The sequence below is a fragment of the Podarcis bocagei genome (genome assembly GCF_964188305.1).
Source record: "Podarcis bocagei genome assembly, chromosome: 5".
NCBI lineage: Eukaryota > Metazoa > Chordata > Lepidosauria > Squamata > Lacertidae > Podarcis > Podarcis bocagei.
In genome coordinates, this window is record NC_138129.1 from 85,127,938 (window position 1) to 85,145,069 (window position 17,132).

Genomic DNA, 17,132 nt, shown 5'->3' on the forward strand with positions numbered 1-17,132 from the left:
TCAAGGCTCTACCCTTCTTAAAAGCGATTCCCCGATTCACAGACTAGCTCAGATAGCCGGGTGGGGGCACTTGCCAAGGGCACATGACCTCACAGGTGCCAGAGTCAGACCAATGTTGCCTCCTGTCTATGCAATGCATGGTGTTCCTTCCAGGTCTCTTAACTGCTCTGCAATGCCCCTGACTCCCCATGGGAGCTGGATCAGTCCCACTGAATTGGCGCTTCATGTCAGAAACTGCTCCTTTTCGTTGGGGATAATTCAGACTGAAATTCCCAGGTGTCAGAAAAGGTCATTTATGTACGCCAGTACTGTGGCTCGTGTTTTGTTAGCCCCAAAATGGAAAACAAGTGTGGTCACGACCAAAGAAGAATGGCAACTTAAGTTGACAGAAAGCGTGCAGCTTGCAGACTTAACATATAGAATAAGAGAACAAGAAGAACATATGTTTAGAGAAGATTGGAAAATGTTTTTTGAATATATGGGAAATAACTGTGTACAGCTGAATACGCTGGCAGCATCAAGATAAATTCAACAGTGTAAATAAGTTCTGGTGAATGGAATACTGAATGGTATAGGGTGTTTTTTTTTTTGAAAAATATGCAGGGATTTATGATATGTAAAATGAACCATGGAAAGAGAAAAAGAGAAGTCATCTGCTTGGAAGGAAGCACTTTGATCCTCAGCTGGGAGTGGGAGGCTTTGCAGTTTGTTGGAAATTGCATAAGTAGTAAGTGTCAAGCAAGTAAACACACGACACCACAAAGCCCTTTTACACAATAAACCGAGAACTTATAGAAGAGGTTAATTTGAAGGGGGTGGGGGAGAAAGCAAAGCATGCTGACTAATTATTCTCTCCCCCCCTTAAGCTATTGTGCTTGCCTGTTACTGTTGATTTTTGCACTTTCCTTTTTTAAAAACAACACCACACAATTTTTATTGGTTTTTAAATAAATACGAATACAATAACCACTAAACACTTATCCAGCAGTGCAACTGATGGTGTTGGTTTCATCCACTGTCTCTTAGACATACACTTACACATTCAAACATAATACTTAACGCAACCTCTCCGCTGAGAATATTGAGGAGTTGGTATAAGAAGTTCTTGATTTTGGTCATTAACATAGTTAAAGACAGGGGTCCACGTTCCTTGGAAGGTGTCTCTATTTGTAAAGCCTTTGTCTGTTAAGAAGCTCAGACAGTTCTGTATCCCATATATTATTTTCCCGTATGTTCAAGGGTATTTCTGCCTTGTTCTTCCATTGCCAAGCTATCACTAATCGTGCTGCAGTCAGTAAGAAGCCTACTAGTTTGCTGTGGTGCAGGGTGGAGCCTAAGTCTATGTCCAAAGTTAGTAGGGCAAAGGCAGGATTTGGAGAAAAGGGTTGGCCAGTAGCTGAGGATATAATGAAGAATTACTCTATTTCAAAAAATGAGGGTCTTCCCATCAAACATGAATAAATGAACCAAGCTTTCCGCAGCCCTTCCAACAGAAAAAGGAAGGGATTATTTTTTGCCAGACTAACTGGTGTTCAGTGCCATTGGATGTAAGTAAACCAAGGTGGTTTTGAGTGGGAGAGTGGTCCAGATACCATCCCATTTGTGATCTTTAGTTGGGTGGCCTAAATCTGATTCCCATACAATTTGAACCTCTCAAAAGTAAAATAAGCTTGGTAGCAAAGCAATGAGTCCTTTGTTTTGTTTTGTTTTCTTGCTTCTCCCAGTCTGGCTGTAGCTGCTTGTTTCTCTGACCGATGGGGTAAAGGAACAACAAATATTAGAGGGATGAGGAAATGAAATAGGTATATGGAGGAAGAGAGCTGGGAGGGGGAAACCCCAAAAGAAAAAGGAAAAAGCCCCTTGTCTAGGAGGAGTTGGAGCTGAGAAGGAAGTGAAAAAAGGAAGCAGGAGGTGGAAGAGAAAGGAGATCTCACAATACTTTTTCTGCTAATCTCAGAAAGAGGATGTGTAATTTGCTGACTAAAAGCAGCACCATCCAAAGCATAATATTTATTCTACCACTCGAATCCTTGCACTGTGAAGGCACACCCTCTTTCCTTTCTGATAGAGTATTTCCAAAGAAAGTCCACATCAGGAATTTGAATGAAATGAGAATGACACGTATATGATGACATAATATTGTTGTAAGGAGGTGTCTGGGTTAAAATAGCAAAAAGCAGCAGGCAGCAGGGAGTGCTGTACTGTGGTGAAAGTAAAAAATTCATCGGGGGCAGTTGGGTGGGGGCTCAGGAATACGCATAGCTGTCAACTTACAGATTTGAAAATAAGGGACCAGCAGCCTCGGAAATAAGGGACCAGCAGCCTCGGAAATAAGGGATCAGCAGCCAAAATAAGGGATTTTCAGAGCACAGGTATTTTCGACTTCTGAGCCCCACCGAGCCAAAGGCAGAAAGCCCAGCCAGCAGCCAAACAAAGCCTCAAACGGTGGTTCCCACAGCGCAGCAACCCGGCAAAGGGGATGCAGCAAAGAAAACCACCATCACCTCTCCGCTGGGAAGCGCTGAGCAAAGGCGAGTCCCCAGGCAACGTGGCCAATTTGATCGGCACAAGGCATGCAAGCTCCACCCCCCCAGTCGTTCTTAGACTCCTTATTGGCTGAGCAACGCAGCCAAGCAACACAGCTGGAGCCTCCCTTCTCCCTAGCTGGCAGGGAGGGAGGGAGAGGAGCTGCTTCCTTTGAAACCCGGGAAATTTAAAGGACATCATCAATAAGGGACAGCAGCGGGACACGGTGCTGGGATAAGGGAGTTTCCCGCCAAATAAGGGACGGTTGACAGCTATGGGAATACGAATGCACCAAACTGTGACCCACAGGCTTGCTTGACATCAGACTTCCTCTCAGTTGGCTCTGCAGAAGGGGCAGGTTCCTCACTGACAGTAGGAGGTGGGGCCATCGGCAGCCCTGTGGCAGGGGGCATTTGGTGAGGTGAGGTGGGTCCGCTGCTATAGAGACTTCTTTTTGCAACCTGCTCAGCCCCTCCCTGGTATCCTGCTCTTTATCTCCCAGGCTCCTGAATCCCTCAGTGGGATTGGACACTTCTTGGAGTTATGGCAGTGATCCCACCAAAATGCTTGGACCCTCCCCAGCACCCTCAGCTCCAACTCTCTAAACATTTCTCCTCAGGATACTCCAGGACACTCCTGTGGGATCCATGACAGGTAGAGGAAAACAGGGAAAACTGTGGATAATGTGGTTCTTATGCCTTTAACAGCTACGTCTCCACAATCGGGACCAGCAGAACATAGATGATTTCCCATGGTAAGCATGGATTTGTCAGGGCAGGGGTGACACATGCCCTTGAAGGTAATTTAAGGAGTACTCAGAGCACCATCCTGGGTGGCGGCACCCAAACTTTGAAATACACTCCCCTTAGAAATTAGGATGGTGCCAATAATTTGTACCTTCCAGCTCAATGTGCACAAAGAGGTGGGCAGTTGCACACATGGGCTTTGGGGATGGGACATACCGTACACCCCTCCTGATAATGATAATATATACCCCTCCCATCTGCCTGGGTTCCCCCAGTCACTCTGGGCAGTTCCTAACAGAATATTAAAAACTTGATAAACCATCAAACATTAAAAACTTCCCTAAACAGGGCTGCCTTCAGATGTCTTAGGAGGGTGTTCCACAGGGCGGGTGCCACTACCGAGAAGGCTCTGTCTGGTAACCTCACATCTCACAGTGAGGGAACAGCCAGAAGGCCCTCAGAGCTGGACCTCAGTGTCCGGGCTGAACGATGGGGGTGGAGATGCTCCTTCAGGTATACTGGGCTGAGGCCATTAGGGCTTTAAAAGTCAGCACCAACACTTTGAATTGTGCTCCGAAACATACTGGGAGCCAATGTAGGTCTTTCAGGACCAATGTTATGTGGTCTCGGCAGCCACTCCCAGTCACCAGTCTGGCTGCAGCATTCTGGATTAGTTGTAGTTTTCAGGTCACCTTCAAAGGTAGCCCCACCTAGAGCGCATTGCAGTAGTCCAAGCTTATCATCATCATCATCATCATCATCATCATCATCATCATCACCGTATTATATTTATGCCCCACCATTTTCCCTGAAGGGACTTAAGACAGCTTATAGCTTGATCACAACTTTTAACTTGGTGGGGGGCAGGAACAATTAAAAAACTTAAACATGATAGAATTAAAACCATATATCTGCTAGCATTTGTCTGTCTTGGGAGACAATGGAGGAGTGCACTTTTGGGAGTGAAGTCAAACAGTTGGAGTTACAGCGCCTGCTATGGCTGTAGAGACCGATAGGGGAGAGACATGCTTTGTTGCTTCTGGGGCTGATAAAGGCATCCGGTTGTGCTGTGGCAGATGTAGTATTGCATTTCTTATTTCTGTGTTCCTCCCAGCAGTTATTCCTCCTCTGGTCCCTGCTATGGATGCCCAATCTGACTGTCTGTCTCTTAAGCACTGTGGTTGACTACAAGGGATTCCCACACAGTGGGGTGGATATTGCTTCCCATCATGCCATCTTTGTAATGCAGAGTGAGTCTGCCAATGGGCCTGGTGCCTTAAGCCAGTTCCCTAAAGATGTGGGGAGCTGGTTTCAAAACGACGTATATATAGTTTATATAGAAACTATATAAAACAACACAGCACCAGCCCCTTCATTAAAAGCAGCCAGCTTCCCAAAGCCTATTGAAACAAGGAAGTCTTCAACATCTCTCTTAACACGGTTGCTGTCTTCACTTATAGTATTTGAAATGATTGGAGGAGGGCTGTTGTGAACTAGCCCCCCTTGAAATAGGGAAGTGAATAGATAAAGCAACAGTGCAAAATCATAGCTGTCAACTTACAGATTTGAAAATAAGGGACCAGCAGCCTCGAAAATAAGGGATCAGCAGCCAAAATAAGGGATCAACAATTACTTTGATAAAATACATATTTTGTTGCATGAAAATGGCTTTAGATACCTATTAGGTCGATAAATTACCACATAGCATATATTCAACACACAAAAAACAGCAACAATTTGTTGTTGACAAAGGACAGCTGGACATAGAAAGGGCCCCATTACCTTCAGTAATTGACATCATCAATAAGGGACAGCAGCGGGACATGGTGCTGGGATAAGGGACTGTCCTGCCAAATAAGGGACGCTTGACAGCTATGTGCAAAATCCATGAAACTGGGATCTTGAAACAATGTAATATGTCCTATTTTGATAAGCATCCAGAATGTGGCATTTCTTAATATTTCACAATCAGGTTTTTTTTTTAAGCAAACAGATGGCAAGCTATTACATCCACATTGTTCCTGGGAATTTACTTGGCAGGAACTTGTTTTTTCTACGTGACTGTTTGTGCTTTGAGTCCACTCAAGTGAGTGGGATAGATTAACCCTTTCTTCTTTCATGGAATAAAGCTCAATGCAACATTTAATTATCCATATTATAGTTCCTTTAGAACGACCCATTGCCACCACTGCCTCCACTGTGTGCCCTGCACTGGCAGAGAAGTGGTGCCTGTGGTGTAGTGGTTAAGAGCGGTAGTCATGTAATCTGGGGAACCAGGTTCGCGTCTCCGCTCCTCCACATGCAGCTGCTGGGTGACCTTGGGCCAGTCACACTTCTGTGAAGTCTCTCAGCCCCACTCACCTCACAGAGTGTTTGTTGTGGGGGAGGAAGGGAAAGGAGATTGTTAGCCGCTTTGAGACTCCTGAAGGGGAGTGAAAGGCGGGATATCAAATCCAATCCAAACTCTTCTGTGGTGCAAGTGATGCTCTTGGCGCCTCTCCCCCTCCCCGTCCTCCTGGGCAGCTCAAGGCTCGCTTGCCACGCGGGCTTCCTCAGCAGTCCCGCTACTGCCACGGGGCGGGCAGGAGGGAGAAGGGCGCCATGTAGTTTTGCGTGCCACCACCACCACCTCCTCTCCCAGGCAGGAAGCGAGAGAGCACAGCTGGCCGTAGGAAGAGCAGCCGCCACCCAGCATGTCCCAGACTCCCATTGCTGGGTGCCACTGATGGGCGGGCGCCCTGGCGCAGGGCACGACTAACCCTAATGGATAAGATGGCCCCTGTGCCTCCATTGGTGCCAATTTCAAGTGAAAGCGTGCCGATTTCAGGTGAGGTCTCAGCCGAAACAGATGCAATCTCACCCCAAATTGGCTTCAGTGCTGGTGCTGCTTCTCTGCCACCGGTGGAGCTGAGCTGGCCCTTCCTAGTAGTGCACATTGCTGTTAGAGGACAGCTAAAAGGGCTTTCTCAGGAGTTTGCAACTTGGTAAGAAAGGTTTGTTGCTGTTCTGCCTAGCTGCCATCACCACACCAAGTGCTGTGCCAATGCCAATCTTTCGCAAGCACTCCTTGTTGGTTTCAAAGTTCATGTTCCCCATTCCAGTAATCCTTTCCATTCCAGTAATCCTCCCAATTCCTCTCATGGCACAGAGCCATGAAGCACCAGTGATTTTTTTTGCAAGGACAGTCATTAGAAAAATTAGTTGTAGAAAGTGGTCCAGAGCAACAAGCAACACTATGGAAAGCTGGCTGTTCTCCGTTCTTCCATTTCTTCTGTGGACATGCTGTACTTCCCAAAATGGTGAGCCCACACTTTTTAATGAAAAGCTCAACAGTATACTTAGCGGTAATGATTTTATTAATATATCAACTTGTAAATGCCCTCGCATCAGATGTCCAAGGGATAAACAACTATCTGACATTTAGAAGACATCTGAAGGCAGCCCTGTTTAGGGAAGTTTTTAATGTGTGACATTTTAATGTATTTTTAATCTTTGTTGGAAGCCGCGCAGAGTGATGATGATTACCGTATTTTTCGCTCTATAAGACGCACCAGACCACAAGACGCACCTAGTTTTTGGAGGAGGAAAACAAGGAAAAAAATATTCTGAATCTCAGAAGCCAGAACAGCAAGAGGGATTGCTGCGCAGTGAAAGCAGCAATCCCTCTTGCTGTTCTGGCTTCTGGGATAGCTGTGCAGCCTGCACTCGCTCCATAAGACGCACACACATTTCCCCCTTACTTTTTAGGAGGGAAAAAGTGAGTCTTATAGAGCAAAAAATACGGTATATTGTTAATGGTAGAGCATTTCAGCCTTTTAAATGTTTATACTTGAAGATTACCAATATAGACGGTTATTTTGAAAAATATTGGATTTAAGATGCATTTATTTAACACATGTGTCTTTTAGAGTTCCAACCTTCAAAATGTGTTTTACCAGTTATAGTTAGTTCAAAAACTATAAGGCTATAACAGATAAATATTAAATAACATCTAAACGTTAACATAACATTAAAATGATAGCATCTGCTTATTTAAAATAAATAAATAATGGGAAATATTTGACTTGTGTTTGGTTTCAAAGTACAGCTTTATTTATTTACTGTCAGGCTTCAGGGAATTTGCTTCCTCCCCCATGGCTTGTATATAAGCAGAACAAAGGAAACGGATTCTTCTTACTAGTTAGAAACTTTAGTAATCACAGCAAGAGAACCAAGAACCCATCTCCTAGTGATAGCGGTGCTCCCAATTAAATAGCCCACCCCCTTCGGTCCCTATGAACATAAGTCACTTCTACGTCTCGTAATCTGAGCTTGTCCCCTCTGTGCTTTCTGTTGTGTGACTTTCTGAGCCCTTCTAGCTTTGGGGAGGGCGGTGGAGGAATGCCATCTAGAGACTGTGAATCTGTTAACCCTCTCCCTTCCAGTGTTTCTTCTCCTAGGTGTTCACCATCTAGTATATCCCAGCTTCTGCCTTCTGAACTATGCCCCTCTGCAAACCACTGTTCCCAATCTATACTGTCCTCCTGGGAAAATTCAGGATCTGGATCAGGAGCGGGGGGCGGGGGGCAGGAGGAGGCTCCCACCATTCCTCCTCAGTGCAGTCCTCTACAGCTATTGCATCTGAGTTGGAACTGGCTTTTCCTCTGTTTCAAATACAGTGGTACCTTGGGTTACAAACACCTTGGGTTACAAACACTTTGGGTTACAGACTCTTCTAACCCGGAAGTAGTACCTCGGGTTAAGAACTTTACCTCAGGATGAGAACAGAAATCGCACAGTGGCACGTGGTGGCAGTGGGAGGCCCCATTAGCTAAAGTGGTACCTCAGGTTAAGAATGGTTTCAGGTTAAGAACGAACCTCCAGAACTAATTAAGTTCATAACCAGAGGTACCACTGTATCTCAAGAGAGAGAGAAAAACTCCATCTCGACATGCCTGATTTGAACAAAGGGATTTCAAAGTCCTTCAGCTTTGACCTTTGGTAACTGTACTAAGTCATTGTTCCTATCACTTTATTATTTACTAGAAATGGGGAAAAACTGTAGTCACACACCCACTATTGAGAATGGAGACATTATCACCTTACCACAGAAGCAATATGCATCTGGCTCTTCAGTAGAATTCAAATGCCAAAAATATTATGCCATGGAAGGAGAAAACAGAACTTTTTGTAACAATGGGAACTGGACAAAAGTGCCCATTTGTCTAGGTAAGAACTTTCCCCCCTCTGTTTTGATAGAAATTCCATCTTCTGGCATGCATATAGGGTTGCTTCATTAATTTCTTCTATATGTGATATATTTGGGAAAGGTTCAATAATTGTTTCTTATTAGTAAAGCACCACCATGAAGCACCATGAAGATATAGAAAGGGACAATCCTAGTTCATATCTTGCTTTCAGGCAATACCTTTAGCATGCCAGTATCCTCTCAGCTTCAGTCATAATTCTGTAAAACAGAGGTACTAATACTATGAAAATTAGTTGCTGGAACAACGTTTCCAAGTACAATTCAAAGTGTTGGTGTTGACCTTTAAAGTCCTAAACGGCCTCGGCCCAGTATACCTGAAGGAGTGCCTTCACCCCCATAATTTAGCCTGGACACTGAGTTCCAGCTCTGAGGGCCTTCTGGTGGTTCCCTCACTGTGAGAAGTGAAGTTACAGGGAACCAGGCAGAGGGAGTTCTTGGTAGTGGCGCCTGCCCTGTGGAACGCCCACCCATCAGATTCAAGGAAATAAACAGCTATCTGACTTTTAGAAGACATCTGAAGGCAACCCTGTTTAGGGAACTTTTTAATGTCTGATGCTTTATTGTTTTTAATATTCTGTTGGGAGCCACCCAAAGTGGCTGGGGGACCCAGATGCATGGGTGGGGTATAAATAACATATTATTATTATTATTATTATTATTATTATTATTATCTATTTGAAGTACTTTGGAAACTTAACAAGCACAGTGTATGTGATTGGGAGAACCTGTGGCCTTCCAGATGTTGTTTGACTCCAACTCCCATCATCTCTAGTCAACACGGTCAAGGATGATGGGAGTTGTAGTCCAACAATATCTGGAGGGCCACAGCTTCCCCATCCTTGCACTATATGAATGCCAAAAACGAGTTCACCCTTTGGAAAATAATGCCATTACTAAACCATTTAAGTGGTGTTGTAGTACCAGTGATCCATTCTTAAGGAAATCAGCCCTGAATGCTCCCTGGAAGGACAGATCCTGAAGCTGAGGCTCCAATACTTTGGCCACCTCATGAGAAGAGAAGACTCCCTGGAAAAGACCCTGATGCTGGGAAAGATGGAGGGCACAAGGAGAAGGGGACGACAGAGGACGAGATGGTTGGACAGTGTTCTCGAAGCTACAAACATGAGTCTGACCAAACTGCGGGAGGCAGTGGAAGACAGGAGTGCCTGGCGTGCTCTGGTCCATGGGGTCACGAAGAGTCGGACACGACTAAACGACTAAACAACAACAACAAGTACCAGTGATAGGAGGTCTTAGTGCTGTTTCCTGACCAGTAAGACTTCTTAGCAATGATACTGCAAAGAGGCACCTTAGCAGAAGCAGAAGAGGAGTTTTACTTGGCCAGGCCTGGTAGACTACTTGCAATAGCCTAGCAGAGGAGATTCTGCCTGCAGGCCACAGGTTCTCACATGACTTTAATGATTATTCTGGAAATGCTGTTTGCTGTGTGTGTGTGTGTGTGTGTGAGAGAGAGAGAGAGAGAGAGAGAGAGAGAGAATTTGTTGCTTTTTCCAAATGCAATGGTATGTCAAAAAAATCGACTTGTGTTCCCAAGCCTGATGTATATAAAATCTTCCTTTTTGTTTAAGTTTTCCAATATGGCAAATACATACTCTGGTTGCCTTCATGAACAGAATCTATTTTCTTTCTCGTCACAGAGCCCTGTGCAATCTCATTGGCTGAAATGGAAAGCAAGAAGGTTGAGGTGGTCGGGCAATCGGATGAGCATCGTTTTCAAAACTTATATGTACAACGTGGTACTTCTGTTGAGCTTTCCTGTAAACCAGGGCATGCTCCTGCAGCAAATTATTCCCCGTCTGCTTTTGTAATCCGGTGCAATGGAGAAGCAATTGTGTATCCTGAATGTGAAGGTAATTCAATATGGCATTATTTTTAAAAGAACAAAAATTATATATTGCTTGAAGAATCTCAATAATCACTGGTTAAAGAATACACCAAGTTTTCATTGGGCTGTTTTGTGTTATGTTTGCTCCCTTAGTTTGTTCTTCTAAATCTTTTTTTCCTGCTTCTGAAAATGTGATGTTCTGTAGCCCTGCAATGGTTATGTGGGCTTCATAACTCGACCCCTGAAATTAAAATCAGCATGCCTGATGACCACGGTTTCTCTTTCCAACTTCTTCAGAACTCATGTCTTCAGTGAAACCTTTGTCTGAACTCCACACCCCTCATCCCTCGTCGAAACAATGACCACATAATAGGTGCATTTTCTCATATTGCTCTCCAGTGACACTTGTCTCTCCATTCCACTTCTTCCTTGTGTCATTGCTATCTTTGACTTTCTTCTTTCTATCCTGTGCCCCTATTGAAATTTACATTGTAGGATTTGTCTTTTTTGCCCTGATACTACTAGGTAAATAAAGGTAAAGGGACCCGTGACCATTAGGTCCAGTCGCGGATGACTCTGGGGTTGTGGCGCTCATCTTTCTTTATTGGCCAAGGGAGCCGGCGTACAGCTTCCGGGTCATGTGGGCAGCAAGACTAAGCCATTTCTGGCGAACCAGAGCAGCGCACGGAAACGCCGTTTACCTTCCCGCCAGAGTGGTACCTATTTATCTACTTGCACTTTGACATGCTTTCAAACTGCAAGGTTGGCAGGAGCAGGGACCGAGCAATGGGATTCGAACCGCCAACCTTCTGATCAGCAAATCCTAGGCTCAGTGGTTTAACTCACAGCACCAAAGAGAGTCGAAAATAAATAATTAAGGTTAAATTCATGCGCCCAAGAGAGTCTAAAATAAAGAGGGGAACGTGTTTTTTCCGCAGCTGAGATTAGTTGCTAGCGATCTATGTCCCACAGCCTAGTTTTTAACATGGCCTTGGTGACTGGGAAAGCCACAGTACCCAGGAGAACCGCTGAAAGCCTGAGTTCCCGTATCTTTGTGCAAAACACTTGTAGCCCTGGGGAAGGGGAGGAGTCTGACAGAACTTTACTAAGTAAAGTATCTTTGTCTGCTGAAAACAAATGTTTAGCCAGCATAAAAGAAAACTCATCCAGGCAACTGTCTCTAGCTTATGTTGGCCTCCCTCTAAACACAGGGCTGCGTAAGGTACGCAGCATGGGACAGCAAAAATCTTAAATAGAAAGGCTGCCTTTGCTTGTTCCACTGACTGGGAAAACCCTGACATCCAGATTGAAATTCCATAGAGCAGCTGATCTCTAACATTAGCATTAAAAACCTTGAGGGCAGAAGGGATGTGTTGGTTACCTCTTGTTGCAAAGAAGCACAATATGGCCTGCATAGACAGCTTGCTGGTGCTTACCGCCCCTGCGCAGTGCGAAGACCACTGGTTCCTGTGATGGAAAGTGATCCCCAAATAGTTGAATTCAAATACCTGCTGGATGTGTTTCCCACCAAAAACCCACCTATATCTCTTACGAGAATTCCCGAAGACCATTATTTTGCTTTTATCGAAGTTCATACTCATTTTCATTCTAGACCGATAGTCAATACAGGCATTTAACAAATGCTTTAAGCCAATTCTAGTCCGTGAGAGCAGAATCATATCGTCTGCATATAGGAGAATGGGAATTTTTGATGCATTGAGTTCTGGGCTGTGAGCACCCGCCAGTTTTAGTAATGGGGCAAGGTCATTTAAGAAGAGATTAGAAAGAGAGGAAGCAAGAACACAGCCCTGTTTCACACCTCGATTTATAGCAACAGGGTCTGACACCTCGTCCCCTGGAGTTATTCTTATACGACAGGTATTACCGTATTTTGTGCCCCATAAGACGCTCCGGCCCATAGGACGCACCTAGGTTTTTTTTTTTTGGGGGGGGGGGAAATAAAGAAAAAAAAATATTTCCTCCCCCCCAGGTGCGGGGCTGGAAGAACCAGCTCGGGGAACAGTGGGAAGGCACGCTCTGCCTCCCCGCTGCCCCCCGAGCTTGTGGGGCTGGCGATGGGGAGAAGTGCGCTGATCCCGGGACGGCAGGCAGATCTGCGCCGCCATCCAGAGCGGGGCGGCACTTAGCGCCCCGCTCGGGATGGCGGCACAGATCTGCCTGCAGTCCCGGGACGGCAGACAGCTCTGTGCCGGCATCCAGAGCGGGGCGGGACTTAGCGCCCCGCTTGGGATGGCGGCGCAGATGTGCCTGCAGTCCCGGGACGGCAGACAGCTCTGCGCCGCCATCCAGAGCGGGGCGGGCTTCACCCCCGGCTCCCGGTGGCCGCACAGAGCTGCGCTGATCCCGGGACGGCAGGCAGCTCTGCACCGCCATCCGGAGTGGGGCAGGACTTAGCGCCCGCTCCCGATGGCCGCGTAGAGCTGTGCTGAGCCGGGGACTGCAGGCAGCTCTGCGCAACCCTCGGAGCCCGTCTCCTGAGGGTTGCGCAGAGCTTCCTGAAGCCTGGAGAGCGAGAGGGGTCGGTGCGCACCGACCCCTCTCGCTCTCCAGGCTTCAGCGAAAGCCTGCATTCGCCCCATAGGACGCACCCAGATTTCCCCTTCATTTTTGGAGGGGGAAAAGTGCGTCCCATAGGGCGAAAAATACGGTATTTGAGTAAAGCTTTTTAATCAGGTAAAGTAACCTGGGATCTAAGCCCAGTGACTCAAGTTTGGACCATAACAGCCCCCTGTCAACTGAGTCAAAAGCAGCCTTAAGATCTAAAAAGGCCACAAATAGGCCTTCTTTATGGTGCCACATGTACTTGGTGGCTAAATGGGATAACACTATACAGTTACGTAAAGTGGATTTCCCTGGTCTAAACCCTGCCTGCTCTGGGCCTATGTTGTTCACGTCAAGCCACGTAGTTAATTTGGATAATAGATGTTTTGCATACAATTTCCCAGTATTTGATAATAGGCTTATTGGTCGATAGTTGGAAGGTAACTTTTTGTCCCCCTTTTTAAAGATTGGGATAATTATGGATTTCTGCCATGAATTAGGCATAATTCCAGTTCTGTCCACCACAGTGAATACTTCCGTTAGAATCATAGGCCACCAGTCTGGCTTGGCTTTAATTAGTTCAGACGGGATGGCATCAGGGCCTGCAGCTTTGCCTAGTTTGATCTGAGAAATTAAATTTTTTACTTCAGTAGCGGGGCCACTCAGCCAGGGTCGAGGAAGAGGCAAGATCTTGGCTGTCTGATGGAATACAATCGTCATAAAAGATCGCCTTAAAATGCTCTACCCAGAGCATAGATGGAATCAATGTCAGTCAGTGCTTTTGAGTCTGTGGGGGGTATACAATAGCCTTCCAGAATTTCTTATGATCATTGGTAAGGATGGCTGAAAGCAGCGAGTCCCAGCAAGCCTGGTTGTTTCCTATCTGACTAAGCTGGATAGACTCCGTAAGTTGCCTGGTTCTACGAAATATGTATCAGGCAATCAGGAGCTGCCTGCCTCTTTAGACCCTCTGTAGATTCTCCTAACCTTTACTTTAATGCCTTTGATTTCATTATCAGTCCACTCACCAAACCCCAATTTCTTAGGTGGCCTGTGCGAGTGAGAATAGGGCAGTTTGGTTATTAGGATGTCCATAACCTCCTCAAACCAAGCGACTCTAGCTACTGGAGAGAGTTCACCACTCCCTACCGAGATCAAGTGAATCACGCAATCAGAATACACCAAGGTTTGGAAAGACGATAGAGTATGCTCGTTAATTCTAATTCTTATCTACTGAGGACGCGATACCCAGGGGAGTGGACTGATTAAATTTTCTGGCACTCTTGATGGAAAGACAAATTTGCATTGAAGGGGGATAGTATTGAGAGCATCGACGGGAATGTGTGTCCCAGAAATCGTTCCCGGGAGTTCTTCTGTTGAGGTGACCTCTAGTGCCGGCATAGCCAATTCAGCATTTGCGGGGCAAGATGAAGGTTGATGAAGTAAAATATTAACTTCTTGCAGATGGGCTTTGAGGCAGTTCTGGAACACAGGTGGGAGAATAGGTTGCTTAACAGTTTGTGATACATCCAGTAGGTTTGGCATTATGTTATCTATCAGGAAGGTTTCTGGTTTGTCCTCGGCTGGGGGCAATCGCAGCTCAGCGCTCGGGGTGACCAGCTTCCCAGTGTGCATCTCCTGATAAAGTTCAGACAATCCCCCAGACATCTGTGTAGTTTCTGATGTTGCTTGCTCCTCCTCCATAACTGTGGGCAAAGACTGTTCCATGGACAGAGGTGGGGATGAAAATATCTATAGTGTCATACATGTTGATTCGGCGTATAGTTGGATCCAGTCCCTTGGTCTGCAAACGCCTTTCTTGGTTGGGTGAGTCCCTTACCAGGGATTCCTCCTGTAGAAAGGCCAGTATCTCCTTTCCCAGACCTATCATTATTCATATTCCTGCTGCCCACATTAGCAGGTTCATGGGGGTTTGTCCTAGGCTTGTTGAGGTCACACATCGAATCTTGAATACTGTTTGTTATTACTTGAATTTCCTCTAGTATGGAGTTAATTGGGGTTGTGTTTATTGTTGCTCTTTCCTCAACATTCCTAAGGAGCAGAGATTTCTTTAAAGTCACTCTTTGAGGCCCTCCTGTATTAACTGCAGCTGTGTTAGTATCAATCAGAGGAACTGGAAGATTTCCATGTTGGCTTAATCTTGAAGGTGGAGCAGTCAGGGGTTGCTCAAGAGGGGTTGCTCAAGAGACTTGGTCTCTGTCTAGCTGGGAGTAGAGGTACAGCGTCCATGTGGAAATGACTCAGGAAGCCACCCATTTTGGGGAGAAGCAGAGGGATGGCATGACTTTGAAATTTGAGAAATAGCTTTGTTACTCTTGGATGGCTTGGCAGTTTTTCCAGTGTTTTTAAGTCCAGAGAGCCTATATCCAATCTCAGAAGTTCAGATAAGGAGAGGCAGACTCTTCGTCTGGAGATCCAACACCCTTTGTTCTCCCAATTGCTAGGAATCTGGCACACTGTAATAAAGACCTAGATTTCATGGAACAACCCTGACATGTAAATTAAAAGGATTTTGTACATGCATAGGTTCCTTTGAGCCTGACATGGTGTGGTTTCCAAAGCAAGCAACTTGAATTCTCCTGAACCTTCTCAGTTCATTGAGGCAAGGGTAAAAGGTAGAGAAAAAGGTGAGGGGAAAGCTGAACCGGGCTGGAGCAATTTTGATGAGGTCCCATAAAGACTGAATGAAGATTGAATAATGGGGGCACTCTTAAATGCTTTATTTCCTTAAAAGGTGTTAAATGTTACTTGACACAACAGGCAAGCCATCTACAAAAATGAGGTAGGGTATTTTAAGCTTCCTGTCACAGGTAGTTTAAGAAGCTGCTTGAGCACATCCTGTTCTCAGCCATTGGTGCTGAGTGAAAAAGTAAGAGATGAGTGCTTTGTGCAAATTGGATAGAGTACCTCTGCCATCCAGAGTATCATGTTCAAACCTGGGGATGGGGCAACTAGCCTTTCCAGATGCCGACTTGTTTTTGGAAAGGCCATTTTTGTTCTCACCAGGGCTAATGAATGGCCAAATATTGGATTGTGGCCAAGCACAGAAGCAATCCAGTATAGAGCAAGGCATTTTCACGCATCCAGAATCCTTAGGCAATGAGGGCAAGCACAATTCCAGCAGGGGAGGAGAGGCAAGGTTGCCTCACTTCCTTTGTTGTGCTTCTATGACATAGGCATTCACTTTTTGAGGAAACGAGTCAAGATGCTCAAGGGAAATGCTCAGGATGATAGGGAGGCAGTAACCCTTGTTGCAGTGGCCAGTAGGGGAGCATTGCTCTCCTGGCATCACTGCCAGTTAGAGAAAGGGGAAGGTCAAGGCAGTGAGGAGTTCAGCACAGTGGCAGTGGCAGTGACAGGCGTGCTGAATTGACTCTGCCACTGCACCTGTGACGCAACTCCCCACTGCCTTGCCACCCATTCTTGGTAGTTGGCAGCAATGTACGACATTGGGTAGCCCAGGTGAGCTGTGCCAAACCACCCACACCAGCCAGCCAGCCACAACTGACACCTAGGAAACATATGGAAGCTGTTGAGAATATTTTATGTCACTGGACTTGAATCTAGTTCCTTCCTGAATGAGAATTATGGCTTCAGTTCTGCATTTATCATGCTCTCGTGCATGATTACGTGACTCCTTCTGAGTTCTGGCGCCTTAGAAATGGAAATACAGTGAAGTGTTCATGGAAGGAACTTTTTAGAAACATTGCATTACATTTCTTTTTGCTACAAGTTGACACCTCGTTTCCTAATACGGAAATTTTGTTTGTATTTTGCAATAGAAATTACTTGCCAAGAAGAAAACATCGATCATGGAGATATACTAAACCCAAAGAAAGTTTACAAAGAGGGGGACCGACTTCACTTCTCATGTTCTGATGGGTACAAGCGTGCTGAGATATCGGATGCTAAATGCACTCGGAATGGGTGGAGTTCAAGACTTGCGTGCGTAGGTTTGTATGTTTCCAGTTCCTAGAGCTGTCGCCGTTTCAGTGTAACCCTGTGCATGCTTACTTTGAAGTAAGCCCACTCTGTTGCACAACTCTCTGAGGGAATTGTGCACAAGACTGCAATTTTAGTCAAGTAGATTGGATTAGATGATTTAAAATAGATCATAACGTTGTCCTTGGTGAATCAGGACAATGACTTTTACACCTTTAAAACTATGCCATTTTGTGTTTTT

The 17,132-nt window shown here is 45.6% G+C and overlaps 1 protein-coding gene across 10 annotated transcripts in view; it reads left to right on the forward strand.

Annotated features, from left to right (window-relative positions):
- Window positions 1-8,277: 8,277 nt before the first annotated feature.
- LOC308587016 (complement factor H-like) overlaps window positions 8,278-17,132 on the forward strand; it is a 93,679-nt gene continuing 84,824 nt past the window's right edge. For all 10 annotated transcript variants that reach the window (XM_081194301.1, XM_081194300.1, XM_081194304.1 and 7 more), the window contains exons 1-3: window positions 8,278-8,480; window positions 10,179-10,391; window positions 16,732-16,902. In XM_081194301.1, the coding sequence (XP_081050427.1) occupies window positions 8,300-8,480; window positions 10,179-10,391; window positions 16,732-16,902 (565 nt within the window). In that variant the 5' untranslated portion in view covers window positions 8,278-8,299. The remainder of the gene's footprint in view (window positions 8,481-10,178; window positions 10,392-16,731; window positions 16,903-17,132) is intronic.